The sequence below is a fragment of the Balaenoptera ricei genome, chromosome 13, assembly GCF_028023285.1.
Source record: "Balaenoptera ricei isolate mBalRic1 chromosome 13, mBalRic1.hap2, whole genome shotgun sequence".
Taxonomy (NCBI): Eukaryota; Metazoa; Chordata; class Mammalia; order Artiodactyla; family Balaenopteridae; genus Balaenoptera; species Balaenoptera ricei.
This window is the reverse complement of record NC_082651.1, coordinates 10,877,257-10,888,554: the sequence shown is the minus strand read 5'-3', so window position 1 is coordinate 10,888,554 and position 11,298 is coordinate 10,877,257. Positions and strand designations below refer to the sequence as shown.

The 11,298-nt window shown below is 59.7% G+C and overlaps 1 protein-coding gene and 1 long non-coding RNA gene across 2 annotated transcripts; one reads left to right on the top strand and one right to left on the bottom strand.

Annotated features, from left to right (window-relative positions):
* Positions 1–1,080: 1,080 nt before the first annotated feature.
* On the bottom strand, positions 1,081–4,685 carry ADRA2B (adrenoceptor alpha 2B). Its single transcript, XM_059942408.1, has one exon. The coding sequence runs from the start codon at positions 4,235–4,237 to the stop codon at positions 2,894–2,896; it is 1,344 nt and encodes a 447-aa protein (XP_059798391.1). The 5' UTR covers positions 4,238–4,685; the 3' UTR covers positions 1,081–2,893.
* Positions 4,686–4,879: 194 nt separating this feature from the next.
* Positions 4,880–8,533, top strand: LOC132376815 (uncharacterized). The gene is made up of 4 exons (XR_009506434.1): positions 4,880–5,528; positions 6,024–6,124; positions 7,386–7,669; positions 7,899–8,533. It is a non-coding gene; the product is annotated as an uncharacterized LOC132376815 (long non-coding RNA).
* The last annotated feature ends 2,765 nt before the right edge of the window (positions 8,534–11,298 follow it).

The following is an 11,298-nucleotide window of genomic DNA, read 5'->3' as shown; positions in this document are numbered from 1 at the left end:
TCTGGTCGTTGCCTCTGGCAGAAGCCACGGCCCCCTTCAAGTGTGAATGCTTGGCTGTGGCGGGGGTGGCCTCCCCCCACCGGATCTGGGCCCTCCCCACCCGGGCTTCATCCCTCCCTGGGGTCCTGCCACTGGCATCGGCCCTACCCCACCCCCTGCCGCCTGCTCCTGACAGCAGCCTGCTGCCTGGCCTCCCCTGCCCACAGAACCAGGCCAGCCGTGTTCGGGGGCCAGAGACTACCTTCTCTGCGGTGACAGGAAGCCTGGTGGACTCAGCTCCTAACCCAGCTCATAGGGTGCCTTTGGGGCCTCAGACCCTTCACCTGGGAAGTGAGGAGACTGAGAGGAACCATCTGCAGGCCTTCCAGCTCTGAATCTTAGTGCTGGAGAGCCTGACAAAGCAGCTCCATCCCCCTCTCCTGCCCCTTTCTGAAGGCAGCAGCTTAAAACATTCTTCAGAGAGACCCTCCCTCCCCCCTCCTCCTCCTCCTCCCCCTCCCCCTCGCCTCCCCTCCCCCCCCTCCTCCCCTCCTCCCCCTCCCCCTTCCCCATGTTCCTCCCATCCCATGTGGGTGGTGTCTGACCACCCCTGCTGGCCCCCAGCTGTTGTGCCTGCTCGCCCATCAGGGCTGGCTTCAGGCTGACTCTTGAACTGCCACAAATTCACCGAACACAACATGCTTTGCGTGTGCTTTCTCCTGCCCAGAATACCTTCCTGTCTTCCCTCTTGGTATACTCCTGATCTTCCCCCAAGACCCTGCCCAAAGGCCATCTCCTCTGGGATGCCCTCCCTTCCTTCCCTTCCCAGGCAGCCAGTCTCAGGCTCCCCGGGCGACTCTCGCCCCCACTGACTTGTAATGATGGATAAGGGATGCTGAGTGGACAAAGCAGGCAGGCAGGTGGGTGGGTACCAGCCAGCCGCACCCAGAGGAGCAAAGGGCAACTGGCCCTGGGAGGGCGCCCATGCGCAGAGTCTACTACTCAGGTAGGTGAGGAACAGCTACTTCTGGCAGCCCTTGGACAATGAGGACACAGCTTGCTTACTACAAAATATCCTTTATTGATAAAATAGCTCAGACTTAAAAAAAAAAAAAAAACCTGCATATCACAACAAGGGAGTCACAGGCAACAATAGCAGGGGTCCCATGGGGCACACACAAGACCAGTCAGCAGATGTCATAAGCCAGCCCCTCCCCTGGGCCCAGCCTCCCCAGCCCTGCCCGAGGCAATGCACTGGCCTCACACTGGGACCAGGGAATGAACTGGACAGCCTCCCACCCCAGGAGGGACTCTCTTTGGTCCCCTCCATTCTCTCCACCCCAGAAAACTCCCTCAGCATCCCTCCAAGTCTAGCCAGGCCCATCAGCGTGCCCGCAGTGCCTGTGCTGCTCAGCCCCGCCCCCAAGACAAAATGCTCACCGGCTTAATGGTGAAGCCAGGCACTCGCATGGGGAAGACTGCAAAACATCCCCCACATGCTCCCAATTGCTCCAGGTGCCAGGTCTGGGGTGGGGGAGGGGACCAGGAGGGAGAGGCCCCTGGAGGCCCATCAGTGGGGTGGAGCAACGTGGCTGGGTCTGAGATGGGCAGACGGTACCCACCCGGGGTGGAATCAGTTCTGCATCAAAGGGATCTATCTGGGGCTTGGAGCCCTGCCCAGGAACTCCAGTGGGAGGCTCCCCTGGGAGTCCATGGGGCTCCTTCTCACCTGCTCTAGCCCCAGCACCCCACCACATGCTCTCATCTCAGACCATTCCCATGCGGTGGGTATTTTTAGCGATCCTGGGGAAACAATGTGCCTGCTTGATGACAAAAGACTTCTCCCCCATTGGGGGGTCCAAGCCAATGAAAACCCTCTTGGTGTTGCAGGTGAAATGTCGAGAAGTTGTCATGCAGCGTAATAACTCAAACCTTTGCAGGCATAAGAACACATTCTGGAAGAAATCCTTTAACTAAAGTCGTGGTTCTGTCTGCCACTCCCCACTTCCAGTTTGGGGTAGGAATTCACACCCCAGGCACAGAACAAAAGTCTATAGGAAGACAGGCGGTGGTAAACCCAGAAAAGGGGGATTTTTATATCACCGAATAATCACATTTTCTGGTTCTCTAGTGCGTTCCCCCACGGAGCTCAAAACTTTCTGCGAAGCCTTTCATCTCCCTGCAGCAAGTAGGCGGCAAGCTATTGTTGCCCTGGGTTTTGCAGGCGGTGAATGCTAGTGATCAGGGCTCTCCCGTGGAGGCAGAGGCCAGACCCCCAGACCACCCCCACTGAGGCATCCACGCACCCACCAGCCTCCCAGAGGGGCGCCGGGTGAGGAAAATGATCCACAGTTCTGGAGTTACAACTCCAAAAGCAGGGGGAAGGAGAAGAAGGGCCCAAAGATGGTGCCAGCCCATAAACCCCCACCCAGGGTCTAATGGGGACCACGGGCACACAGCACGGATGCCCATCGTCATTTCTGCCTCTTCCTCAGCAGCAGGCCCTCCTGGAAAAAGCAGAAGGCTGGCTCCCTGCTCTTTTCAAGGGGAAGATGAGAAAGAAACAAAACACCACAAGCAAGTGATCAACCAGAAAACACAGGGTCCTCAAGGTTTGCAGGGGTCTGGGGTTCTGGGAGGGAGCCTGGCCTCGGCTACATTCAGGAAGGTCCAAGCCTCATCCATCTGCCTCTGCACAGGCAGGGGGTGGAGAAGATGGCCCCCCACGGCCAAGCCAGCAAGGGGAAGCTTCAAATAGACCCTGCCCCTCCGAGGGGGTTCCCGGGATGAGGCCTGCAGGAGCAGGGAAGGGACCAGAAAGCCCTACGGAGGTGGCCACATAAAACAGGGCAAGAAGTAGGGTGGCTCTGGCACCACCTGGCACCAACCCCGCACGGGCAGCGGGCAGGCGGGCTCACCAGGCCGTCTGGGTCCACTGGCGGCAAAGGATCCTTCGGAAGGCACGACGAAAGTCCTGGTTGAAGATGGTGTAGATGACAGGGTTCAGCGAGCTGTTGCAGTAGCCGATCCAGAAGAAGAACTGGAAGAGGCCGTGGGGCACCTTGCAGTGCTGAGGGCAGATGGCACCCAGGCTGTAGCTGAAGAAGAAGGGGAACCAGCAGAGCACGAAGACGCCGATGACCACGGCCAGCACGAACGTGAACCGCTTCTCCCGGGTCAGCTGCGTCCGCCGCCGCCACCACTGCCCCCCCGCAGTGCCCTTGCCCCTGCCCAGGAGCACCTGGCCACGTAGGGTCGCCAGCAGCTGGGAGCCCTGGGGTTGCTGCAGGGGGGGGCTGCAAGCTGAGGCGGGAGACGCTGACAAGGCCTTCGGCTCACACCCCTCCTCCTCCTCCTCTTCAGCCCCCTCCTCCTCTGGAGACGTCCCACCAACACCTTCCTTCTGACTCTGGCCTGAGCTGGGACGGGAAGGCCAGCTGGGGGGCAAGGCGGGGGTCCCAGGGTCTTCAGGGGTCTCCCCCTCGTCCTTCTCCCCAGTGGGCTGGGAGCATCCATTGGCCTCTCCAGCAGTAGCCAGTTGAGAGGCCAGAGTTGGCAATCTGGCTGAGGCTGAAACTTCCCCAGGGACAGGGCGGGGCTGCTTAGACCCACGCTCCCCAGGGCCCCCCTTGGCCCTGGGACCTCTGCGGTGGCTGCGCTTGGCGATCAGATAGATCCGCAGGTAGACAAGGATCATGATAAGGCAGGGTGCAAAGAAAGATCCAATGCTGGAGGCCAGGATGTACCAGGCCTCTTGGTTGAGCTTGCACTGAGGGCGCCCTCGGGGCTGGGGACCCGGGTCGCCCTTGTAGATGAGGGGCGGCAGCGAGATGACAGCTGCGATGAGCCACACGGTGAGGATGACGCACTTGATGCGGCGCGGGGTGCGCTTGGAGTTGTACTCCAGCGCGCGGCTCACGGCCCAGTAGCGGTCCAGGCTGATGGCGCACAGGTGTACGATGGAGGAGGTGCAGAAGAGCACGTCGAGCGCCAGGTACACCTCGCACCAGGTGCGCCAGAAGTACCAGTAGCCCAGCAGCTCGTTGGCCAGCGAGAAAGGGATGATGAGCGTGGCCACCAGGATGTCGGCGGCAGCCAGCGACACTAGGAACAGGTTCTGCGGGGCTCGCAGCGAGCGGCTTGTCAGCACAGCCAAGATGACCAGCGCGTTGCCGAAGATGGTGAAGAGGATGAGGAAGGTGATGACCGCCGCGATGGCCGCAGTGGCCTGCACGGAGTAGGGCTCCTGGTGGTCCATGGCGGGGCCGGACGTGGCCAGAAGGGGCGCTGCTCGCCCAGCGCGTGCACAGCCGGCGACAGCGCTTTCCCACCCAGGTCGGCTAGACGAGGGGGTCGCCCCCCTGACTGCGCTGAAGGTGCTGGAGCCCCATGGCCAGGTCGAAAGGGGCCAAGAGGGCGGGGGACGCCCGGGGCCGGCCACCGCCCTCCTACATCCTCTTGCACCGGCGCCCGGGATCCCTGCCGTCTGCCCCGGAGAAGTTTACCAAGATGTCCCGCTGCCGTCCCCGCCCCGCCCGGAACCGAGGGAAAGTTGGGCGCCGCCGCTGGGAAGCTGCTGGACTCACGCTGGGGCGCGGGGCCCCGGCCGGCCGGGCAGGGGGCGCGCCGCCGGTTCTCGGAGGAGGCAAGGAGGACGAGGCCCGCTCCGCTCCGCCGGCTCTAGCCCGGAGCCGCGTCTGCAGGCAGCCCGCCGCGGCAGGGGAGTGGGGAGGAGAGAGAGCGCGGCTGGAGGAGGGAGGAGACCGGAGGCGGGAGCAGGAGGAGGGAAGGGAGGCGGGGCGGGCGGTGAGACCCAGGGTGGGTGGGAGGTGCGCCTCGCTGAGGGGTGGGCGGACCGCAGCCTCCCGGCGCCCCGGGCCTCCGCCTTGGCATCCCTACCCCGTTTTCCTCCCGGCCTCCGCTCTGCGGCAGGTCAGAGGGGCCCGGCGTCTGGGGTCTTCGGGACCAAAGGAAGGATGCTGGCAGAAGTGGAAGGGTCGGTGCACGCGGGGAGCTGGGACGCGGCGCTGGCGGGTCCGCGGGCGCTGAGGCGGGACGTCTCTCCTGCGGACTGCGGGGCTAGGACCGAGCCCCCGGGTCTAGGACGGTGGGCGCGAGCAGACCTCCCCTCCCACCACCCAAGAGCCCCAAGGAGAGGGTGGGTGGCTGTGTCGGGGCGCCGGAGCAGAATAAACCACACCCCCTGACCGGAGCCCGAGAGGAAAGAAGCCCCACGGAGGGCGTGAGGTGAGCCGAGACTGCTGCGAACCCATTCCCCAAATGCTTCTCTGCACCGACTGGACTCCGTCGGGCCTGCGGAGCCCGAGGAGGCGCGCGTGGCCAGGTGGCGAGCGCCCCCTGCCGCCACCCGCCTGCCGAGCTCGTCTGCGACCAGCCAGAGTCCCGCCTCCTGCCGCGTCCCGGGGCCACTGAGAAGGCTCCCAAGCCCGGGGCGGGGGGCAAGCGCGTTCTCAGAGCCTGGGATTGACGACTTCAGCTTTCCTGCTTCTCCTGCAGCTGCCTCAGTTTCCTCCATTAACGGCAAAGAGGTAAGAAAAAAACTGGCTTGGACCCAAGTCTCAGCAACAACTGAGACTCAGGCGGAGGGGGGCGGGGGGACTTGCAAACTCCGACCTCGTGACCAGTAGGAAGAGGATGTCCCCTGGTGCATAGCAAGGAGACCTAGTCAAGGGCGGGGTCTTTTTGACTCAATTCAGAGAAAATATTGGTCTCAGGGGCAGCTTCGAAGGGAAGAGCTTCCCTTTGCATTTGTAGGGACCCCCCCCCCTCCCTGCTCCAGTCCTGCTGACTCCTCCCCCACCCCGCAAACTGCGCACCCCCCTTGGAGTAGCCCTGGAAAAAGCAGTTGGGGTGAGAAGAAATTCCCGGCTAAGCACACACCGCACCCTAACCTCATTCTGGCCTCAAAGAGCTGCGCAGGACCGGCGGTCGTCACACACCTTCCCCCTACCCACGCTCCCTGTGGCCACTGCCACCAGCGCCAGCCTGGGCAGCCTCAAGGGCGCTTTTTTCACCTTTTCCAGAGCCCCTAATGCTGTAACCCCAGCCTAGACCCAGGCCTTACGTCGCTAGCCCGCAGCTGTGCACGGCATCCTCTGTATAAAGCATCGATCCACTTCTGAAAGTAAGTCTCCTCCAGAGGACATGACCTTGATCCAGCGTGCCTGCTCCATCTTCATGGGAGCAGAGTATGACCTCAAGGTGCCCACAATGTGTCACCCCTACCCAGGCTCAGACAGGTGGTACCCACCACCCCCCAGCCACATGGCAGAACTGAGGGACATCCTCCTTGATCCTGGGCTCTCCCTGCCTCTTGCCAGCCTACCCAGCTCCCCTGTTAGATGAGAGTGCCTACAGCCTGGTGGGGTAGGTACTACCTAGGCTAGGTTTGGAGAGGCGGCCAGCCTCCCTTGCCCCCTCCAGAGAGGTTTCATGAATGCATCCTTCGACTTGCTGGGTTTCCACCCCACGGTCGCCAGGGATGGAGAGGTTTCAGAAACCCCTTCCCTGAGGAAGGACAGAGGGGTGGCCTTTGGATCTGGGGAAGCAGCCACTTAAGCAAGTTCCTGCCTGTCCCCGTGGTTCCCTGTCCCACGGCAGGGAATCTGAGCACCCTGGTGGCCCAAATGGGCTTTGAGAAGGACCATTTTTCACCCTCTCCCATCATTCTCAGGCTGGGGGGCCAGTGGGTATCTCCCCAGACACTGCAATCAGCAGCAGCCTTTTGTCTGTTGGCTTGTTTTCCTTGAAAGGCCAGGCCTCCAGGACTCTGCAGGAACTGAGGCCAGGGCTGCTCATACCCACCCCACCCCATCCTTTCCCCCCTACAAGTCAATGCTGATTCTCACCTGGGCCTTCCCTGAAGGGGCAACACCAGGCCCTGCTGGGTACCAGCCTAGGTTGAGGACAGCCAGAGAGAGTCCTTGAGGCTCAGCCACCACCCACCCAGGCTCTGTGTCGCCCGCTGCTGCCTCCCAGCCCCACCCACCCCCAAGACCAGCGGCTGGCTCTCGGGGCAGTGGGGACTGTTACATAACTCGATTCCCGTTCCTCTCTGTGGTCTTCATCTCCCCCTCCACACACAGTCCCCAGCTGCCTGCTCCACCGAGCCCTGCATGAATCAGAACCTCGGGCCCCAGCAGGGCTTCCTTCAGCCCTTCCCAAACTAGATCTGACCTTCCCTCATCATCCTGCTCCACCAGGGCTGGCAGAGTTCAGTCCCAGATCTACAACCAGCCAGCAGCAGGAGCTGCCTAGATTATTCTCAGCCACGTTTGGGGGGAGGGGGAGGCAGTGACAGGCACTGGCCCACCTTCCGGGCCACACCAGGCTACCTGCTGGTCCCTGGACGTGCCCTGAGCTCCCATATCTCTAATCCTTTCCAGGGGCTGTTTGCTCTGCCAGAAACGCCCTCCTTACCCTTCCTTCTGTGCTTGGTGGACCCCTACTCTGTCTTCAAGGTCTGCTCACCTGTCACCACCTCTCAGGCAGAGGGAGTTACCCTGCCCTCCCTCAGTGCCAATTTCACGCTCGGAGCAAGATGGAGTCCGATGGTTTGTTGCACCACCCCCTCCATCAGAGCAGACATCCCTTCTCTGTCCCCAGTACCTGGCCAAGATTGTGGAAAGGTGAAGAGTAATGGTAACAGGCATCAGCAGATGACATACACGTGAGTTTTTCTTAGACAGGTGGTACCCAAATGAAGGTATCCCCAAGGGATGTCCTTGGAAAGAGGGGCCGTGGGGGAAAGGTGACCTAGTAGCATCTTTTCCAAAGAAAGGGGAGACAGTTGTCCCATCCCTGGCTGTGAGAGCACAGCAAGAGATGTGCCACCTTAGTTGAAAGCCCTGAGGGCTTCCCTGGTGGCGCAGTGGTTGAGAATCTGCCTGCCAATGCAGGGGACACGGGTTCGAGCTCTGGTCTGGGAAGATCCCACATGCCATGGAGCAGCTAGGCCCGTGAGCCACAATTACTGAGCCTGCGCGTCTGGAGCCTGTGCTCCACAACAAGAGAGGCCGCGATAGTGAGAGGCCCGTGCACCGCGATGAAGAGTGGCCCCCACTTGCCGCAACTAGAGAAAGCCCTCGCACAGAAACGAAGACCCAACACAGCCAAAAATAAATAAATAAATTAATTAAAAAAAAAAAAAGGATTTCTGAAAGTCCTGGAACCACTTCTCCAGGTCTGAAAGGTGAGACTGGCCCCACTGCCTCCTGGGCCAGGGTTCCAGCAGCTCAAGGTGCTGCTGTCCCTGCCCTGAGGGCCCATGGGGATGATCCCCAACCAGGCTTCACCCCCCAGCTTTCACCAGAAGCTCCAGCCTTTCAAATCCCTGGGACTCTTACCCCAGACCACCCTGTATGACCCAGCCTCCCCACCTCCCCAGACCCTTGAGCCGTGCCCTCTGTGATGTAAGTCAATCATTCTCTCTCCCTCCATCACAGCTCTCCTGACAAAACCCCAACCCTGGTCAAACCTAAATCATCCACCCTGCCTTTGACCAAGCAGCTGCTTTTTCCAGAGCAGAACACGCACTGCATCGACTGGCCTCGCTTTACATTCATGACCGCAAATCTCCAGACTTTCCTAGTGAGCTCACTTACCCGTGCTTCACAATCGGCACCCCCCTCCTGCCCGCCCCCTACCCGTAAGCTGTAACTTTGCTTTGTACTTAAGAGAAAATGGAAGCCATCCGGCAGGCACCCATCCCCCAAGCGCACCTGCATCCGAGCTGCATCTCCGCTCTTAGGGCAAGTCCTTGTCATATGCCCTGGACCCCAACCCCTCTCATGTCCCCCAGGACTCTGCTCCTTCAGTTACCCCCCCACCAGCTATCACTCGCCCACTCTAAGGGCCCGCCCCCTCCTTAAGAAGCCCTCTATGCCCCCCCTGCAGCCGCCACCTTCTCGTTTGCCTGGTCATTGTCTCTAATCCCTCACATTCTCCCCTTCACCCTTGTAGGGCATCTGCACCCCACCCTCCACTGAATCTGCTCCTGGTGGGTCATTTGTGACTCCACGCCACCAAGTGCCAGGCTCATTCTGAGTCTTGCTCTTACTGTTTCTCAGCAGCGTTTTATACGGTGGACCCTTCCTGGGGGTCACTCTGCTCCCTCCTCACAGGCCACTCCTCAGTTTCCTTTCCTTCTCCCAAATCCTAAAGCAGTGATTCTCACAGAGTGATTTTTGCCCCTTCCCAGGGACATTTGGCAACGTCTGCAGACATTTTTGACTTTAACCACAGGAGGAAGGGGGTAGCTACTGGCATCTAGCGGGTAGAGGCCAAAGATGCTACCAAACATCTTACAAGGTCCAGGACACCGCCCCACACACACAGTGAAGACTCATCAGTCACGAAATGCTGTTAAGGCTAAGAAACCGTGCACAGAGTGACGCAGCGCCGGTTCAGTCCTGGGATCCTTTTCTTCTGCACCTGAACTCTTCTTGGGTAATTTCCTCCAGCCCCTGGCGCCCACCTGGATGCTGATGACTCTCGAAAGTATCCCCTGCCCTGAACTTCAGGCTCACTCAGCCCACACACGCCCTGACCCACCCATTTGACATCTAGTAGCCTCAGACTTCACACGCCCACTTCCCCTGAACCAGGTCTCCCCCCTCAGTTCTCACTGCTGAGATGCCCTCACCCCCTACATCCAACCGCAAGTGCGCTTGCCTCACCCTCCAAAACATACTCCCAAAGCACCCACTTCTGCCCCTTTCCATGACCCCCATCACTTTCACTTGCACAACTGCAGTGGCTACCAGCTGTTCTTCCCCATTCCAATTCGTTTTCCAGGGAGTATCCGGCATGACTTTTTAAATTTTAAATCAGATCTTGTCACACCCTTCCTTAGAACCTTCCGGCAGCTGCTCCCTGTTGCTCGTGAAAGAAAACCTTCCCTTTCTGGCTGACCAGGCCCTTCCTGTCTGCCCCTGTCCATGCACACACATCCCATTCGCACTGGCCTGACACACCTTGCTTCTTCCTGCCTCAGGGCCTCTGCACTGGCTGCTCTTTCCCTGGATGTTCCCAGGGTAGCAGCCTCCTGCCATTCAGGTCTCAGGTGAAATGCCAACAACCTATAGAAATGCTCGCCCTCCCCCATCACTTATCAATCTCAGATGTTTTATTTGCCTGTTTACTGTCCATCCCTCTCCCTGTCTCCAAATAAACTGAGAATAGAAAACATGCCTTGTTTCCCAAGTTACTCCCAGTGCCTGTAACAGAGCCTGCCTGGCACCTAAATTCAATAGATGTGTGTTGCATGAGTGAATAAATTGACGAGCGAGCCCACATAGCTGTGTGGTTGGGGATTGGAGAATAGGCTGTAGACTCTGGGAGGTGGCAGCTATCCACCGGGCTCTGGTTGACACCCCAGGGCCCCATACGTATCGCACCCTCCATGCTGGGGCTCCAGGGGCTGGACCAGGGCTGGACCATCACAGGCAGGATGGGGCTCATGGAACAGGCCTGGGCCCTGTAGTGATAGGGAAGGAGAGGACAAGGACAGCTTTGTCCCTGATCACCCCCAAAGAAAGAGTAAGCAGTCTTCCCCATGAGCCATCAGGATCAGCCAGCCCCACCTCCCTCTCTGGAGAACCCAGAGTCCGAGATCAAAAGCCACATCTTAATGGAGGCAGCCTCTGAGCTGGGAGGGCCTCACAGCACACAAAGCACATCACTTCCTCTGACCCAGCGTGGCCACCGAGAAGCCCCAGCTGGGTATCAGAGGCCTGGCTTGGCTATTCAGAGACCCACAGGTCGTGATACAGCCCCACTTATTTCTAATAAATGGGTATGTGTACTGTCTCTATCCTAGGGTTGGCCCAAAGTCTTTGCTTGGGAATCTCCCAGGGGAGTGGTCACCCTGCTGTGGCCAGAGCCTCTGCTCCCAAACTCTAAACTCTGATACCCCGCGTCCCACGTTTGGGAGCAAGACTGGGGAGAGCACCCCCAACCACGATCCTTCCCTGACACTGACACCTGAGATCAGGCCCATGTTCAGTCTCAGAAAATCCTTGACTCAAGACTGAAACCCAAGATAGACTGAGGACAGGGGCTCCAGGTCCCCTGACACAGTGAAGAGGTTGGCAGAGGGCACGCCTCAGCCCTGCACGGCTGCACAGCCGTGTTCCCTTGGGCACAACCATTTGCTTCCCTGAGTCTCTTCCCTCCTCTGGAATATGGGTCTCACCACCTGAGGGTCCCAGGGCAATCGGGAGGGTTCAAGGCACTCGGGTATGAGGTAGTCAGCACCAGACTCCTGGAGCAAGTTCCCAACTTTATTTCTACCTTTTG

What these genes read in the sequence shown, in the direction of transcription:
- ADRA2B (XM_059942408.1), bottom strand. Translation starts at nt 4,237, where the DNA reads ATGGACCACCAGGAGCCCTACTCCGTGCAGGCCACTGCGGCCATCGCG.